The following is a 19,876-nucleotide window of genomic DNA, read 5'->3' on the forward strand; positions in this document are numbered from 1 at the left end:
GGAAGTGGGACACCGGATGGTGAGACGCGGTATGCCCTTCCCTGCAACACCTTTTCCCCATCCTACCAAGTAGGATACCTAGGAACTCAACCCCCAACCCCTTTCCCGACAAAAACAATTTCTCACGGACAGATCATCATGAGTGAAAACGGACTAACACCAGGGACGTCTACCTGACATGTCCCAATACAATGGTCAGGCAACGTCAGGCAATTACTGTTCATTACACACACCTGACTTCCATCACACTTCCCCACACAGATAAAATGCGGAGCACGAAAGCACACTCTGAGCAAGGCAAAGCACACAAGGAAACCGCAGTTCCCAGATGGCAGTACAATATGGGGGAAAAGACAGCGAGACCAGAGAGGTTTGCAAGGAGAGAAGTGCCCTTGACATTTTCAGACTGTTACCATCATGAACCTTGGAAAGTAAGCAACCTAAGACTGGAAACTAAAGCTGAACAAACCTGCATTGTGCATCGGAGCTACCCGGGGCTCCCCTCTGTCGATAACCAAGGCGGGGAGGAACGATTGCCGCTGTGGTACTGTCCTTGGCTTCTATAACAAAGCAGCACCAGTAAAGACAGCACAGCCGGTGAGTCGGAGAGACTGATACCAAACCAGCCTGTGTTAGAACGAAGATTGCAAGGAGCAACATTGTATGAGAGAATATAATTGAAAAGCAGACGAATGATGTGATTGAACTTTGGGAGGCCAAGCAGGATACCATATATGGATCTGGCGCCACGTGGGTGCTCATTCAAAGGTCTCTGCAAGGTATCCAATTAATTGGCAACTGAGGAAAAGGAAGTCTTGATATTGAAGTGGTCCTGCAACGGGTCAAGCTAAATCCAATGCACATTCGGAAGTCTTCGATAGTTGAATACAAACTGCAATTGGTCTGACCCTGGCTGACGGAGATGAATTGTATGAGAGGAAGGGTCTTAGTTCGGCAGAGGGGGAACCGGGGTGAACCCTGAGTCACCAGAAAAAGAACATTCTCTGAACATTGTAAAACAGGGATGTGAGCCCAGAAGAGGGGGATTCACAAAAGAATGATCATTATATGAAAGGAATCCGAGCCTGGCTGAGGGCGATCCAGAGTAAATCACCCAAAGCGAACACTTATAAGAAGAAATTAAATTTTTGTGTTTGTACATCAGGCCCTCTGAAGCAAGCGACTTGTACCACAGAAGGCCCCGATGTTGCTAATGGAACTGTATCCTCGTGCCGAAGAAGCCAGAGTGTGTGCTTTGCTCAAGTGAACCGCCTTGTCCCGTACAGAAAACGTGGCAAAGGGAGGCCAACAGCCTGAACATCCTGACATATCATTTTGTGAACATTTCTTTCTTTTTCATGAATGCTACCCCACACTTTGTATAATTAACAGTAAGGTTTGCCAATAGTTTTTTTTAATATAGGCCTTTTTATTTTGACGAGACTCCACTAGGACTGCATTATTATTTGATGGTTGTAGCTTGCTCCCATCTGTAGATTTAGGGTTAGATAGGCGTTCATCACACCCTTGTTGAAGTTCAATAAACACCCTTGAACTGTGGTCACTAGTGTCTGTTTTACTGTTGATACCTTGCCTTTCTTACACAAGGCACTCCTCAAGTGGAGGGAGCTGGGCTATCATTGCTTGCCAAGGCACGCCAAAGTGAAGTGAGCCGGAATGGTGTTTCCTTCTTGTCGAAGGCACGCCTCCAGTGGAGGGAGCTGGAGTGGCGTTCTTTTTTTAAGGCATACACATATTGAGAGCCTATGGATCCCTTTGAAGGAATGATGGGCATTTCAGGAAATCACCCGATCTCCCAATACTTTTCCTTTGTATGATAGAAAAGAAAACAAGGCTGTAGGCAGAGGGCTGTCATGGAAGGGCATTTGGGACAGTACACCCGCGTATCCCTCTTCCTTCCTTGCTTTGTACACACCTTACATGTTCTGTATGGTTGTGTCTTCATGGCCGTGTGTTATGCTTGATTTATGCTTGGTTCAAAATGGCGCGGCCGCGCAATGCATTCTGGGAGCGCTCTAAGCCATGTTGGATATTTACTTAACATCACAGTGAAAGGCTGCACACATTTTGCTGAAGTGTTAGATTCACAGTGCTGAGACAAACATGCTTTTTCAAACCTGGTATGCAGTCAAGGCCATTTCTGCTGGGAAAGCTAACGTTGTTATGGCTTGCTACTGTTCTCGTGGAGCGTGTTTTTAGAGCAGGGAGGCCCTGCGCTCTTTGAGGGGAGCTCTCGATTGACCCAGCTGGCAACCGACGGCTGTTCCTCAACTGCGCAAGTGCAATTTCCAGAATGTTCGGGAATTAACTCCCCTTTGTGGAGTGTGTATATATGTGGAGGCACGGAGAGGGTCAGGTGAGACTTCAGCCAGAGAAGGACGCTTACGGCTGGCCTTCCTGTGAGCTGTGGAACTCTCGGCCTGGCTGTCCCCGGGGTCTTCCAGCCGCTCCTGGACGAGATGAGGACTTCTATTATGCTCACGGTGATGTATTTCCTTTTGACTTCTTTACTTCTTTTGTGATGTATGACCTTACTATTTTTTGAGTTATTTCTATGTACTTTTAAGCTTTGAATAAATAGCCGTAAAGATCTGATTTATCTTCTAAGAGTGTGTGGTTGTGAGTTATTGTGTCTGTCTGTTTTTTTGTGGTTCAAAGTACTTGCTCCATAATTGCATTGAGGATTTATGGTTGTTTCGTGCACTTTTTGGTGGAGAGCAGTACAATGCACCACCCTGGAAAGATTTAGAAAGGAACTTAAAACTTTCCTATTTAAATGATCCTACTCCCTCAGGGTCGTCCTTACTTCAGACTTGCCACAGTGATATGTTTCAACCCTTTAGTTAACATCTGCGCCTGAATGCAGTCATCTGCCTGGTGCGCGTAAGAAATGACTAAAACTCAGATATGGTTGATGCAACATTGAATGCAGGCACACTTGATATGCGAGTACTTGAAGGTTAGTGTGAAAGACATCGTCTGGAGACGAGGTTGCCACGTGAGCGGATGTGCACTTGCTGTAAGTGTGCAGATAGGGTTGGTGCAACATGACTGTTGAATGCAGGCAGAGTTGATATCCGAGTACATGAAGTTGGTGTGAAAGACATTGTCTGGAGACAAGGTTGCCATGTGAGAGAATGTCCACTTGCTATGAGTGTGCAGATATGATTGCTGTGGAGCTGGTGATTTGGTAGTGGTGCGATTTTTTAAATGGATGGCTAGTGACTGCAGAAACGAAAAGGTGTGTGAATGGCCAGCAAAGTGGTTGGTGCCTTGACACGACTTTACTGCTCACACAATTTTTTTCTTGTGCTAAAACCAACCAAGTATGTCCTGTTGCACTATAGGTATGAGGACAGTGAGCAAAGGTGGCTGCGAATGGGCTTGAAGAGAAAAAACAGGGGGGCAGCGGCTAATGCACAGTGATTCATGTATTCCCAGAGCACTTGGCATACGGATGGATTTACCCGTTTCTGCCCAAGTGAGTGCGCCCACACATGTGAGGTACCGTTTCTATCGGGACACCTGTGGGAGTGTGGGAAGGTAGGACATGTGTTGTTGCTGGAGTGTTTCTGTGGTTTCAAGTTGGCAAATGTCTTAAAATGTTGTTATTTCCTTACATTTGGGACTTTGCCAGGCCTTGTGGGTAAAAAATATAGGGCGATTTGCCAACGTCAGAACTCATTGGATTTCCACGGGTGTCTTCTTTTCCGAAAGGCATGGGGTTCCCTATATTACTTAGTGGCTCCGACACCCCAGGGCCAAATCTGTGGGTTGTTCACAAGACCAAAAACCTAAAAAGGTCCTCTTCCCAAACCCTTTGGTATACCAGTGGTTTAGCATTTTCTCTTTGCGGTCAGGTCTGTGCACCCACACATGTGAGGTACCATTTTTATCGGGACACCTGTGAGAATGTGGGAACGTAGGACATTTGTTTTTTTCTCTCCTGTTTTTTTCTCCTGGTTAAGATAAGGTTTTCAAACATTTCCTACTGCACTTGTTACACAACCCTAAATTGAGTCGCTGCTTTAGGCACTGTACACTTTTGTAACCTGCACATGTCACCTATCCTTCAAAATATCTGCCTGTGCGCTTTCAAAAAATGTACGCTTGCCATTCTTCACCACATTTGTTTTCCTTATTTTTAAATGCTAGTTACATCTGTTCAGGCCGTCGACATAAAAATCTGGTGGACCATGGCTCTGTTTTTGGATTGTGGTATTGCTTGTTTTGTGAAACATTAAAATAAAAATGTGTGCTTTGCTAACTAGAAGAGTCGGGAGAATGTAGCAGTCATTACCTTCGAATTCCAAAAATGTCCAGCATATACTTTTTTTTTGTCATTTTTTCAATTTTTTCTCCAGACTATGGGGATTTTACATAGTTGTTGCCTGACCTGCACAAATGACCCCTTCCTAAACCTGGAATGTTGTCTACCTTTCAGAAATGTAAGCCTTTCTGTCTTCCCATTCAGCTTTCCTACCCTCCTCTCCCATTCCGTCCAAGCATGTCCTATTGAAAAAAAGGAAAACATTGGCTACCTCACAAAACTGATGGTAACCTTACAACAAATATGTTCGTTTGTACTCAACCTGTTCTTGAAAGCTTGGAAAATTGTGAATTCAGAACAGCAAACTATTTGTCCCTAGCTCTTACAAGGAAAAAAACACAGGTTCCTCTGTACATCATTTTATTTAGCATTTTCTGAAACACAAAATTTAGTAACTTTTTTGTTATTTTCTCACACCCCCCTACAGAAAAACTAGGAATCCTTGGTTGCGTTATGACCGCCTACATGTGGGAGGAAAAGGGTGCAAATTTGAACGGGATATTACTTCAAACAAAAAGGTTACAAGGGATTGAATGCCGACATAGCGAAATGCCGAAAAAAGGGCCCAGCACTCGGAGCGAAAACCCTCAGCAGTTAATGGGTTAAGAAGCACCCTTGGGCTTTGGAGCCTTATGCGCAACCAGGACTATTTACTCTTAAGGATTAAAAAAAGGGATTAGTAGTGGGGCAAGAGGGTGCTTCTGCAGAATTCTCTCTGACCACAGAAATTGGAGAAAAAAATTAACGGGGTGGTGAGTAGGGCTCCCATAAAAGACTGCAGAATTTCCAAAAATGGAATTGAGCCTAATCATTTTTCTTTTGAAAACTATTGCTGCTGTTTCAGTCCTGGCCACATTCCGGGAGACCATAACCCATAGCAATGGAGGAAAGTTGATGGGATATAGGTACAACTATTTTTCTGCAACAGCAATCTGTCCACTTTGCAGTAAACAAACATATAAAAGTTAAGCTTTTTTAACTAACATTTTTCATTAAATCTTTGATCTCTATACATGTCCATTTTACCCATGGGCAGATTCAGTTAAAGAAAACAAATGTTTCTAAATCCCAAGAGAAATCCAAATTGGTCGAATTAGACCCTACCTTCAGCATTTTGTTTTTAAATCGGCAGATATTTGTATACCTAGGTACAGCAACATATTAGTTATCCAGCATCTTCTATTATCCAGCACCAAACATCCCAAAAGGGTGCTCGATAGCAAACATTTCGCTCCCAACATTGAGGTCATATTTCACACCCAATTTAAGGACAGTATTGTCTGCTTACATCATATCATCCAGACTTCAACGCGAGAGTGATTCAGCAGAACAACTTAAACTGTTCTTCTATTATTGATTCGATTAGTGTGACCAGGAAAGCCTTACCTGTATCCAAGTTGTGTTGTTTCTCCTGCTTCTCTTGGTTCACCATCTGCACTGTCCGGTTCAGGTCTACACCTTGTAGCTTAGCGGATTGTTGAGCTATTTTCCGATCTACGTCTTTCAACTCCATCTGCATTGTAAGAAAAAGTTCATCAATTGACAGCTGTAAAACAATTTCTTTTACCTCAAAGATATGCGTACGGCCATTGAAAAATTGATCTTTTTCTTCCTTTGATCTGAAGAGCTGGAAAATGTGAATAAAAACAACACCTGTAGTATTTACTATAAGAGGCCTTTTGTCACTTTTTAAAAAAAACAAATTAAAGTCCCACATAACTGGTTACGTTATAGGCCACGTTTTAAATTGATAGGCTGTGATCAATCACCAAATCTAATGTTCTCCTTCCGGTGGTGTCACAGACATGTATCCACAGGCAACCTCGAAGCCAGTGTGTCATGGCTGACAGTTCTTCATTAAACAGAAATGCTAACTGATTAGGAAGTAACATTATAGGAATCAAAGTAACAAAAGTAAATGTGGCTTTCTAGTGGATCACACCCCACCAGTTCTTCCCTCAGTCAACCAAACGGTAGTCGAAAACTCACTCATAGAAGTGCCCAAGCACTTATTTCTTGGCTCTTGTGGTTAGATGCGTGGCTTTTGTAGAAGTTTCCAGGATGTTACCGTACTCTCGAAATAAAGATCGTACCACATCCAATGGTGCTCTGGGTCATCACAACGTGGGACAGGCAGAGGCTCCTTTGGATCGTAACCAAGATTGCAATGGGCTGTGAGATTACCAGATGTAATGCTGCTGGTGCTGGCCTCCACAGGCCCTACTTGTCAATTCCAGCACTTGCATCTCAACCACCCCTTTAGCGTCTTGCTCCTTGGCCTGGGCACCGCCTCCTACATTATTTCTCCTTAAATGCAATTAGCCTCCTCTTTGCCTTCCCCAAGTATCTTGTTCCTTCTTATTGTGCTTTGCTCCTCTCCTCCTCCCGCTTAGCTATTTTTTCTCAAACTCTCCTCTTCTCGGCACAACTGGTTCTCTTGCTATCCTTCACTTTAGTTTCCTTGCCATCACCTTGCTGCTATCTTTACGCTATCTATCCCACTTCCTACCTTTATCTCTCCCTCCTCCTTTCTCTGCAGTTTGTCTTTCCTCCTCCTCCCGATAGCTCGTCTAATCTTCCCACAGCACCTCTTTAATCCTCTATTCTCCACATCCACCTTCCCTTACTATCTCCACTTTCTGATGCTCCTTTCACCCTCCATCTCCACCCTGACCTCCCTATTCTATGCCACCTCCTTTTCTGCTATATTCAATCTGCCTCTAGCCTCTACGCTGCTCCGCCATACACTCTCCAGCTCTTTTTATGCCTCAAACATCTAACTCACACACTCCTGCAAAGTGTAGTGATCCTGTTTATAATCTTTCAAGTTAGCCTGCTCGCTTCTTGATCGTAGTTGGCTGGGATTTCGATTCATGCAAGCCTTGTGAATGGGAGGCTTACTGCAGGACGACGGAACTCCAGCTAATTCTAAACCTTGTGTATACGATATGGATATTTTATTTGTGCGACGAGGCACAGGAGGGGAACAAGGGAGAACTAAACAACAATCCTACTAGGCCCAGTGACATTGAGAACGCGCAAGTGCAGGGGAGAGGGAAAGGGGAAAGTGTCAAGTTCTTTCTGACCACGCTACCAGGAAGCATCCGTTCACACAACCTCTCCTGTTACAACTACGCCGACGATATCCAAATTATCCTGAGAATTCCCAAAACAAGCACCAATCCATGCCCCGACCTTGAAGCTTGCCTTAGTGATATTGACCGATGGATGACAAAAAACCACCTCTTCTGAACCCAGATAAAACTGAAAACATGGTGTGCGGGAATACTGCCCTTCTCCCGCAACCACTCCCATTATCACCCTCTCTTGGCATGCACCCTCCCCCCAAAACAGTCAAAAACCTTGGCTGCACTATGGACTCAGACCTAACTCTCTCCCATCAGATCAATAATCTATCAACGTCACTTCCACCTCAAACTCCTTAGAAGCATTTTCCCTTACCTCACCTACAGACCTACTTGCCAACAGACTCTCCGCTGTTATGTCGAGGTGTCCGTCAAATGGTTGACAGACAAATGGTTGACACAATTTGGTCGACAGGTCAAATGGCCAATTTTTTTTTTCATTATATATATATATATTTTAGTTTTCGTTTAGGGAAAAAAAGGGATTTGAGCAAAAAAAAAAAGGGGTTCGGGGGACACCCCCCCCCCCAAAAAAGTGGAAAAAAAAGTGGAAAAAAAAAAGAAATTCGACCATTTGACCTGTCGACCTTTTGGTGTCAACCATTTATTTTCGACCAAATGACCTAGAACCTTATGTTGAGACTGGTGTAAGCCAACTCCTTATACCTGGGAGCACCGGCATACCAACTTAAACTCCAAAGAACCCAAAATACTACTGCCAAACTCCTTCTCGCCATGGGACAGAGAGACCACATCTCCCCTGCTCTCCGCACCCTTCACTGGCTCCCTATAGGACAAAGGGCCACCTTCAAAACCCTATGCGTTACACACAGAGAAGTGCACAAGACCCGCCTAACATACCTACAAGAGAAGATTAAACCCTACCTCCCATCACACACACTAAGATCAAGCACTGCCCTCTTACTAGTGATTCCAACCTCCAATTAAGCCAGGAATGGAGCTTGGCTCCAAGTCTGTGGAACTCACTCCCCCCACACATTCGACACACCCAAGACTACATGGCCTTCGCAAAGCTCTAAAAACCTGGCTCTTTCCGTAAACCTGATTAAGACAATCTAATGCTGCTAAAACCCTACACCACCACGGACCACGACTTCAATGACATTACACTGGAATGTAAATACAACCTGCGGACAAATGTTCGGGAAGATACGGAGCAATGACACCACTGAAAGCGACTAACAAGTCACCAAGACAGAATCAGAAAACAGTTACCATAGATGACAACCTTAGCATCCTGCAGGTGCTAGATTTAGGACAGCTAAGTAGCAGCTTTGTGAGTCCACTACACATGCCTAGCTACCCCATTGAGTACAGCCATCGCAAAGCTCGTAAATTTAATCCAGAACAGTGGGCTCGTAAGAATAAACCCTCCATTCCAAACACTCACCTATCCGATCACTATGCTCACTCTCTACACCAACACACAATACAGTGCAGCTACACCCCTTGATCGATTTCGGCCTAGCTGCTCACATAGGAACAATACTCCATGAACACCCCAACATCCCGCTAGAACGCAGCTACACCCCATGAAAAAGAATTGGCCTATCTGCACACACAGGCCTAATGCCGCCAGAATGCAGTCTCAGAGACCAACCACCAGACTGCACACATTCAACTGATCTCTCAATACCACCACACCTAATGTTAGGAAGCAGCTACCATCAAGCAATCACATCAGCTGCTCACATATTGAGTGCACCCAAGCACCCTATAATACCCTACTCTCTCAACTGACTTGGACTGCGGTCCCGAGGGCGTTCAACACACAGGCGCTTTGAGGTCATACCAATGATATATAGAACGCTATATAAATGCCAAATAACAAAGTTGAACTGCAGATGAGGGATTGAACTTTGAAGTCAAAATGCATGATACCTTTCACAGAGTGGTCCGGCACCGCGTACGTGCTCAATCGAAGTTCTCTGTAATGTGTCCAGCTGAGAGTTGACAAAAGTGAAAGAGTGGCAAATGATTGTGAATCAAAGTGGTCCTGCAACAGGTCAAGCCAAATCTGATATTTGTACAGTAAAGGAAGTTGATGGCAAAGTAGATAAAGTTGGTCTGAGCCCGGCAGAAGGAGATCATTTGAAAGCTTTGTGTTAAAACAAGTTTGTGTTACAATAGATAAATTGGTCTGAGCCCGGCAGAGGGAGACTGATTGAAGATTTTGTGTAAGAAACGGATCTGAGCCTGGCATTGGGAGATCCGGGGTGAACCGTGACTCACCCGAGAAATTTGATAAGTGGAAATCGTAAGAAAATTGTGTATATGTAAAAATACGAACTTTGTCTTAAAGCGGATCTAAGCCCGGCGGAGGGGGGTCCAAGGTGAACAGAAACTCACCTAAGAAAAGTGTGTATAGAAGAATCTTGAAAGTAAAGGAACTTTTTTTAACTCTTTATTATTATTTTTAATAATAACCAACAACAACAAACAAATCATAACAGTCACTCTGGCACTTCTGCGTGGATTCCACTCTGCATTTTCTTCATGGAGCGAATTCGCGGCCATGCTGCCCTGGGTCCATCCCGGTCTGTTTGGTTGTTCTCGGATCCATTTCTCTTGCGCATCGGCTCATTTAGAGGGCGCAACATACATCTGTTCTTTTTCTAGCTATTGTTCCTCTGCTCTCCTTAGGTCATCTGTACCACGCTCTGCCCCTTGTCCAAATAGGTCTTGCATCAGGAAGCTCCATGCCAGTATCTTTTGCCCACTGTCCCCTCCACCCCCTCTGCACTGCTCTTGTCCATACCACTGTTTCCACCAGTGCCCACCTCTGGAGATCAGACCATCAAGAGTCTATGGTTGTGCCCGCCCTGTAGGTCCACGCCATTGCTATCCGGCGTTTGGCCAGTATGCACACCAAATCCTTAATTTTGGCCAGGTGCATGTTTTGTCTGCCTCATCTGGGAAAAAGGCCCAATAAGTACGACTCGGGATTCCATGCTTGCATTTGGATTCCGCCCCCGCCACTCTCTCCCCGAATCCCTCCCAGAAAATCTGTATCACTGGACAAATCCAAAACATATGCAACATGTCTGCTTCTTCGTCGGCGCAGTAGTGGCATTTAAGGGCTTCTCCTAGTCTCATCATGGTCATCCTTCTGGGAGCAAGATATGCCCTGTGCGTAAGGTATAACTGCGCTTGTCTGAACCTTGCATTCCTGGACACTTTTTTTTGGATATCTCAGCACTCTAGCCTATTCCTGTTCGCTAAAGGGCCTCTCAAGCTCCCCTTCCCAGCATTCTTTCATTTGTAGCGCTTGTGCCTTGCTGGATTCTAATAACTGTCCAAAAAATATTGGCCCCATAATGCCGGGCGCAGTGCTGCCTGCAGTGCAGGCGCGGTGCCACCCTCAGTGCCAGCGCGCCGGCCGGGCCAGTTCAGTGCTAGACCTACCTAGATCGGCCCACCACCAGCCCATCACACTGCTGCTGCTCCATGTCACATGTTTGATGCTGCAGCAACTGCTGGCACAGGCTAGTAGTAAATACGCGACTAAGACATGCTCCTCCTGTAACTGGGCCTCGATGCCCCGGGCTGTGTGAGCGCTTTAAAAATGCAAATAAATAAAAAGCATTCTGTTTCAGTCACTGTTGCACTGTATTTGACTCTACCCCTTCTGACAGTCTGTTAAAGTACACCAAGCATTGTTAATCGGTTACCTCCACAAAGAGCATCCTCCACTCAGGTCGTTCTTCAGTCACCTCATCCAGGTGTTTTGTGTAATCAATTTACTCTCGAGCCCTTATCAGTCATCAAATCTCATAAATGCATCCCCCTTCACCCTTCCTTCAAGCATGAGCATGGTGTTGTATAACTCGGAAAAAGTCATTTCTGCAAGACATTGTTGTGAAATCAACTGCCTGTGCTACTTCTGGTTTAGGGCCTCTTTCCACCTTAACACATATTAAAAAACGAAATATTTTTTGTCACCCAATATTCAGGAGCCAGAGGAGAATGCATATTCGGATATCTCCTTCCCACTGACATGTTCTTGACATACTTCACTAAACTGAAGGGTGTAACAGGCACCCACCTCCCTATCCAACGATTCCTATCTGAGGATTGCATGTGCTCTCATTCGGAACACGTGCTCGGAGCGTATTGTAGCCAGGTTAAGGGGCCACATCTGGTGTCTAACCCACACATCAGGATAGAAAACATGCGCTGGAATTATGTAAAAAAATGACAGCAAAAGACGGTTGAGAATTATACACGAATACTCAACTAGTGCTTTTATTTATGATGACAGATTAGTGGACACGTGCACCATGTTTATCCCCATCTAGTTTCCATGTGTGTATCTTTAAGCCTGAAATGGCATTTCAGAAGTTCGTCTTTGCATGGGCTTTTCTTGCGAAGTGCCGCCGGTTCGGTTTCGGCCCAATACGTGCACCATTCCGGGTCCCCTCTCTGAAGCTCGTTTGTGAACTAATGAAGCCAATAACATTAAAAGGAAGAACGAAAACACCCAGGCAAAAATGCGCAGTTCATGTTTCGCTTAGATTAATGCTATCCAGGGTCGGACTGGGGCATACTGTTGTCTCAAGTCGGGCTCGGCACCAATGAAAAAGTGGCCAAAGTTGCAAACAACAATTCATTCCTTGGGCTTTGCCCTACCTTGCCTCAATCACTTAGGCTACCTTCCGTGGGGCCACCACTGCCACGCTGAGCCTGATGATGATAAAAATAGGTGCGCAGCGCAGCGGCCCCACGGAAGGTAAGATTTTAAAAGAAAAACGTATATTTGGGCGGCTGGGACCCATCACGTTTGAAGTGATGGGCCACAGCCGCCACTCAAAAAAAAGTTATTTCTTTTAAAACCTACCTTCCGTGGGGCGGTCAGGTTTTCAAAGAAAAAAGTAAAAAACATACTTTTGGGCACAATCCACGGGCCCGGCCGCCCGCGGCAGAGTCATCCTACTCAGTCTGCGGCAGCCAGCAACCCCATGTCACAGAAATTGGCCTGGGCCTGGCACTGACTGCAGTTAGCAGCACACTGCACACTGCACACAAGTCACACAGACATTAGCCCGGGCACGGACGGGCCCCTGGTGGGGTCCCGACTCCTGGGCAGTCAGGACACCACCAGGGCACTCTACCGCCGCCCAGGCCCCGACCTGGGCCTTCCTTGGCTGATCACTTGATTGTGACAGGCTCAGGCTGCACGGCACGCAAAAACAAGTGACTTACCTGCTTTGCCGGCTGGGACTTGGTCTCCTGTCTGGGCCTCAGGGTGGGGCGGGCTGCGTGCGCACACTGGCACCCTCACAAATGAAAAAGCAGGCAGAGGGGGCCCCAGGAAGCAACTAGGCCGTACCACGCAGTGCAGCAGGGCAGGCTCTCTCTCTCTCACAAGTCAGGACCGACGACGCTACGCCTCCACACCTTCACTTCACAGTAACTCGTGAAATGAAGGTGGCACCGTGCTGCCTCCTGTGGCAACAACAACACTTCACCATCTAAGTTCACTGGCTCAGAAGAACAGCCAATGAAAACTGCATATTCTGTGTTGCTATACAGAATGGATCAAATACTGCATAGTAACAACAGAAGAACAAGTTACTTCTTACCTTGTAACGTTCTTTCGACGGGATGTTCCTCCGACGTATTCCTCATCTTAGATATATCCTTCCAGCTCTGCTGGCCTCGGAAAAATTTTTCTCCAGAGGGCGCTGCGCGTCGACGTCCCTCGAGTCGATGACCCTCGACAGCCGCCGTATCGACGCTGGACGTCATCCTGCCTATAAAGGCCGCGCGCAGCGTCCGTTGCTCAGTTCCGTTTTGTAGCCCACAGTATTACTGTTTGGACTAGACTAATCACCCTGAAGGAGCGTAAGCTGCAACAACAAGGGAAGTAAAACTGCGGGGATGGATGGGAGGGTCGATGAGGAATACGTCGGAGGAACATCCCGTCGAAAGAACGTTACAAGGTAAGAAGTAACTTGTTCTTCGAAGGGATTGTGTCCTCCGACGTATTCCTCATCTTAGATAGGCTCCCATAGCAGTATTCTATATTCGGAGGAGGGAGTACTGACTTCACGCTGTCTTCTATTGGTGAATAGAATGCAGTACAGCCCTTCCAAACCTAGTCTCTTGACTAGAGGAGGAATCCAGATTGTAAAAACGTGTAAAGGTATGGACAGACGACCATGTAGCGGCCGCACATATGTCTTTAATTGGCACGCCTCTTTTGAGGGCCGATGAAGCTGCAATACCTCTGGTCGAATGAGCCCTAAGGTTTTGAGGGGGCTCTTTCCCTGCCAGTTTATAACATTCCAGAATGGCTAGAATGATCCATCTGGAAATGGTCTGCTTAGTTATTGGTAACCCCAGCTTGTGACCTGCGTAGCCTACAAACAGCTGGTCTGCCTGTCTTATCCTGGCTAGTCTACTAATGTAAAAATTTAAAACCCTCCTAGGGTCTAGTCTGTGTAACCTCTCTTCCTCTTTCCCCGGGTGAGGAGGAGGATAGAAAGATGGTAGGATAATCTTCTGAGAGATATGGAATTCAGAGACTACTTTTGGGAGGAAATTAGGCTTCACTTGCAGGACAACTTTGTCTTTGTGAAAGATTGTATGAGGGGGTTTACAAGAAAGAGCTTGTAATTCGCTCACCCTTCTAGCAGATGTAAGTGCTATTAATAAAACAGTCTTAAGGGTAAGGAATCTTAACGAACAAGAATGGAGAGGTTCGAAAGGTGTCCCCATCAGGAAAGTTAATACTAAGTTTAAATCTCATAGGGGAACTTGGAATGGTCTTGGGGGATAAACATTGGTTAACCCCTTTAGAAACTGTATTACCAAGGGTAATTTGAAATAGGATGGTTCCTCCGTAGTACGCTTAAAGATAGATAGCGCTGCGAGATAGCCCTTAATGGTGCCAACTTGAAGGCCTGAATTTGCCAAATATAGTAGGAAGGACAAAACCATTGGTGTACCACATGAAAATGGGTCGATATTCTGTTCTCTACACCAGCTGCAAAATCTGTTCCAACGGCAGCGGTATAAAGACTTTGTTGCTGGCCTCCTTGCCGAAAGCAACACCTCCATAACATCATCAGGGAGGTCCCAATCCTTGTACCTCAGCTGTTCAGAAGCCAAGCGTGAAGGTTGAGGGTTTTGATGTCTGGATGGAGAACCTGACCTCCCTTCTGTGAGAGTAGGTTCTCTCTGAGAGGAAGTCGAAATGGAGGGCAGATGGACAAGTCTAGAAGGTCCGGGTACCACGTTCTCCTAGCCCAATCCGGGGCAATTAGGATCATGGTTCGCCAGAATCTTCTCAACCTCCTGATCATTTGAGGAATGACAGGGACCGGTGGGAACGCGTACAGAAGCGGAAACTCCCAGTCCACTATTCCTCTCGGAGGAAATTCCCTTGAGCAGAACAGGTCGCATTTCCTGTTTAGGCTGGTGGCGAACAGATCTACCTGAGGGGTTCCCCAAAGGGCGAAGATCTCTTGAAGGACTTCCTGAGCTAGCTCCCACTCGTGAGAGACTGTGTTCTGCCTGCTCAGAGCGTCCGCTGTCAAGTTCTTCTCTCCGGCTAGGTGAACTGCCGATAGAGAGATTCCTTCTTGGATTGCCCAAAACCAGAGCTGCATCGCCTCTCTGCACAGGGGTAGTGATCCTACGCCTCCTCTTTTGTTGAGGTAATGCATGGCCACCGTGTTGTCCGTCATTATCAGGACGTTCTTCCCTTGTACAACTGGCAGGAAAGCCTTCAACGCAAGTTTGATGGCTCTCAGCTCTAACAGGTGGTAAAGAGGCACCTGCTGTTGCTGCGGCTTTAGAATATCTACCCCGTCCACCTCGGGTAGTTCTTCTTTGACCCCTTTGAGCCGGACGTCCTCTACCTCTTCCAAATGAGGAGTAGAAGCGAAAGGACTTGGCCCTCGCAGAGGTTCCTGTGGGACGAAAAGGAGTCTGACGGATTGCAGCTCCTAGGGATTTTGCTGCTGCTTTTGAAGTTTGCAGTTTCTCTAAACTGTCATCCGCCTTTTTCCCGAACAAAGAAGAGCCATCAAATGGCATGTTCAAGAGCCTGGCTTGCGCATCTGGGGCAAAACCCGACTTTCTCAACCAAGCGAACCGCCTGGTTGATGTACTTGCCGCCATTGCTCTGCTGATACTGTCAGCCGAATCAATGCCCGTCTGGAGGGATTCGCACATAGCGTCTTTACCGTCCTGTATAATATTCAGGAACGCATCCCTTTCTTCTCCCTGCGGGATGCAGTCAGCCGCTGTAGAAGCACACTCCCAAAGTGTATGGCTGAACCTAGCAAGGGTGCAAGTAGCATTAACAGACTTTAACGCCATGCTACATGCTGAAAAGACTTTCTTAGCCATAGCATCATATTTTTTATCGTCCCTGTCCTGTGGGACAGTAGGATAAGCCGTCTTGACGTCGGTAGAGGATGCTGCTTGTACCACCAGACTTTCTGGGGATGGATGTTTAGACAAGAACTCTGGGTCTGTGGAAGATACCCTGTACTTTGCAGACAGTTTTTTATTTACTGCTGGTATTACATCTGGGGTTTCCCAGTTTGTCATGATCTTTCTCTGAAGAGCTTTATGAAAGGGCACCACTGGATCCTCTTGTGGGCCTTTGTCAAGAATATCCGTGAGGTCATCTTGCTGGAAAGATTGTGAAGGTGTAGACCACCCCATGAACTCTGTAATTCTGGCCATTAAGGCTCTGTAGGGGGTTTCATCATGCTCCCCCGGGTCTGGTTTAGCAAAATCCACCTCAGGGGAAGTGTCTAAACCACTTGCCTCATGTAAAGAATCATGAAGATCCTTTAATCTGCGCTCTTCAGAGGAAAATTCCTCTCTAACTGGGGTTACAGGTCCCTGTAACTCATCTTGTTCTGACAAATCACCCTCTTCTAAAATTGAGGATATAGTTCTCAATTGTTCTGAACTAATAAAGGGAGTAAATCCCATTTCCAAGGCAGAGGGTGCTGAACTTGTCATTATTGGCCTCGAAAACGTCGATGTCATCGACGCCGACGTCGAAGGCTTCGAGCGTGGCGTCGAAAACAGAGGTGGAGGCCTCGAGGACCTCGACAGAATTGGAATTTTACTCGACAATATCGACGCCGAGGGCCTGGGAATCGTCACTGGATGTGTGGTCATCGTGACTTTTCTCGGCGTCGACGCCGGTGTCGAGGCCGGCGTCGAGTCGACAGACCTGTGTGTCGAAGGTCCCTTTGACAACGGCGTCGAAGACTTCGACGTCGACGGAACCTTCGTCGACGGCGTCGATGGAACCTTCGAGTAAGGTTTGGAGGTCATAGTCCTACTCGAGGGTTCGAGACGCGCTCGAGAGGTTTCTTTCGCCGGGTACTGCGACTCGCGGCGTTTTTGACCTTTGGGTCTTTCGACCAGAGCATCGCTCTTGGCAGCCTTCGAGGGGGTCGAAGCCGCTTTCTTGAAGACGCTCATCATGTTTTTTCTGAATTCCTCCCATTCAGCCCGGGAACTAAGTTTCGTGGAGCAAGGGATTCTTTTTGGCGAAACAGAGGAAGAGGAAGACGGAGAAGGGGATCTTCGACGTTTCCTCTTCGAGTGTTTCGATCTCGAGGAGTGATGAGACCCACTCCGAGATCTGGAGCGTGAATGGTGACGAGGAGACGAATGTCTCGACTTCGTCGAAGAAGAAGAAGCTTTAAAAGTCTTACCTTTCTCCAGCTTCCCCCTACGCTCCTTCAGGGCCTTAGCTGTCATGGACATACAGTCCTCGCACTCCGAACAATGGTGTTCGGCTCCCAAGCACCACAGACAATTTCTGTGAGGATCGGTCAACAACATCTTTTTCCCACAATCTCGACATTTTTTGAAGCCGGATCGAGGGGTTGTCGGTTCCGACGAGGAAGCCATCGAGTACGATTCGAATAACTTGAAGTAAATATTACTAAGAACTGAGCAACGGTATTCCGAGGCACCGAGTAGCGCGGAAAAACGGAACAGAGCAACGGACGCTGCGCGCGGCCTTTATAGGCAGGATGACGTCGAGCGTCGATACGGCGGCTGTCGAGGGTCATCGACTCGAGGGACGTCGACGCGCAGCGCCCTCTGGAGAAAAATTTTTCCGAGGCCAGCAGAGCTGGAAGGATATATCTAAGATGAGGAATACGTCGGAGGACACAATCCCTTCGAATGGTAGTTTTCATTGGCTGTTTGTAACAGTTTGTTGTTCATTGTTATTGATGGCCCCTCCCAGGCCCAGCCAGCCATGGCCTGCAACCTGCAAGCACAAGAGAGATCGAGATCAGAATGACAAATCCCAATGATTTGCAATCGAAGCAAAGCGAAGTAGAAGAACAAACAAAGCAATTGCACGTACGCTGGCCCCGCATGAGTTCCGGTGCCCAAAAAAAGAGTGCCGGTGTTGGGCACCGGCAACCACCCCCACAAATTAAGCACTGGATAGAGGCTGTGTGTCCCCCTTCTGATATGTCGTACCACGCATCCAACCCTCCCCCTTTATCATCTTCCTCTGGACATTCTGCCCATATCTTCTTGATTGTCGTTACCATCCTGGTATGTAGAATAAACTGTCCTCCATGTATATCTTGGTCCTCTAATATGTCCTGAAATTCCGCCCATTGTCCCTCCTTCCTCAGATCTCCTATCTGTGCTATGCCCTTGGCCTCCCACTGGGATCGATATGTTGCAAGAGTTCCTGTGTCTGGGCCTGCAAATCCCGCTAGGGGGATCTGTGTCGAACAGGGATCTTTCATCCCTTGAAGTTTCCACGCCCTGCTCCACAGGGTCACTGCGAGTCTGACCATGTTTGGCAGGGTCGTGATCAGGGATTTATCGATCCATGGCAGTTCCCTCAAATAGTATAGTTTCAGCGCCAGCTGGAAAAGTATTCTGTCTATTGTTGTCTCTTCCCCTAGTCATTTAACCACGAATAGCAATTGCCCTGCCAGGTAGTACTTTTCAAAGTCTGGCAATCGAAGGCCTCCTGCTTCATAGTCTCTTTGCAGGGTCGCCATGGCAATCCTGCACCTCCCCCCTGCCCCCACCAGAAATCTTTGTGCTATTATGTTCAGTTTTGTGAAGAAGGCCCTGGTATGTCATATGGGATGTTCGTGAAGTAATATAGCATACATTGCAGCACCATCATCTTCAAGACGGCCGCCCTCCCCATCATTGCCAGCGGAAGTGTCCCCCAGAAGTACATAGCCTTTTGTGTTCTATCAAGGGCTGCACGCGTGTTGTTTTTGTGTGTGTCTGCGGTGTCATGGTTTATTTCTATTCCCAGATATCGGAAGGAGCACGGTGCCCACATAAGGCCCAGATCTGGAAGTTGGTTTGAGGGGACCCGTCTGAGGTCTGCCAGGGGGAATAGTAAGGACATTTCTTTATTAATGGCTATCCCGAGAGTCTAGTGTACGCATCAATCGCTTCTAGCCACAAAGAGGAGCATATCGTCTGCGTACAGCGAAATTTGATGCACGTCTCAGTCTATGGCTATCCCTGTGTCCCCATACTCAGCTCTAAAGAAAACCACCAGCAGTTCCAGAGCCAATATATACAACATCGGTGACAGCGGGCAGCCCTGCTTGGTTCCTCTATATATCCTCCAGACTTCTTAGATGTGTCGTCCAGTTTTCACTCTAGCTCTGGGATCCTTATACAGCAGCCTAATCCACCGATGAAACCCTTCCCCTATTCCAAAGAGGGCGAGGACCTTCCCCTATTCCAAAGTGGGCGAGGACACTCAATATCCACTCCCAACTCATGGAATCGAAAGCCTTAACAGCGTCTAACAATGCTATAGCGCATTCGCCCCGTCTGAGGTTTGTCCGGTCTACCACGTAGTGGAGCCTTCGGCGATTCCACAACATGTTTCTCCCTGGGACGTAACCCGTCTGATCCGAATGGATCAGCGTGGGTATCACCAGTTTTAGGTGGTTAGCAAGCACTGCCGTAAGGATTTTGGCATCTTGATTAATGAGGGAAATCGGCATATCTGAGAACCACTCCAGCAGTGATTTCCCAGGTTTACGGATCGTTCTAATTAGAGATTCCGACATGCTGCCCGACAGCTGTCCGTTCTCATATGCCTTTTGATACGTTTCAAGCAATTTCGGTGCTATAGTGCTCTTATACGTCTTGTAGAATTCCCCTGGGAGCCTGTCGGGTCCTATGGATTTGCCTGATGGGAGTTTGGTGATTACTGTCTCTATTTCTTCCACTGTAAGGGGCTTGTCTAGTAATTGGGCCTGTTCTGCTAGTTTCAGCAATCTTATCTCTGCCAGGGCATCTGCTAAATCCCCTGGCTCCACCTCTGGGTTAGGGGCGTATAATCGTTCATAAAAGCGGAAAAATAGGG

At 46.9% G+C, this 19,876-nt stretch overlaps 1 protein-coding gene across 5 annotated transcripts in view; it reads right to left on the reverse strand.

The window, feature by feature from the left end:
• The window catches only part of RAD50 (RAD50 double strand break repair protein), a 1,278,308-nt gene that overhangs the window by 450,056 nt on the left and 808,376 nt on the right, over positions 1 to 19,876 (reverse strand). For all 5 annotated transcript variants that reach the window (XM_069652502.1, XM_069652503.1, XM_069652505.1 and 2 more), the window contains one exon: positions 5,738 to 5,864. In XM_069652502.1, coding sequence (XP_069508603.1) covers positions 5,738 to 5,864 — 127 coding nt within the window. The remainder of the gene's footprint in view (positions 1 to 5,737; positions 5,865 to 19,876) is intronic.

The sequence above is a fragment of the Ambystoma mexicanum genome, chromosome 3p (genome assembly GCF_040938575.1).
Source record: "Ambystoma mexicanum isolate Mex_15411 chromosome 3p, UKY_AmexF1_1, whole genome shotgun sequence".
In the NCBI taxonomy this organism is placed as follows: Eukaryota; Metazoa; Chordata; class Amphibia; order Caudata; family Ambystomatidae; genus Ambystoma; species Ambystoma mexicanum.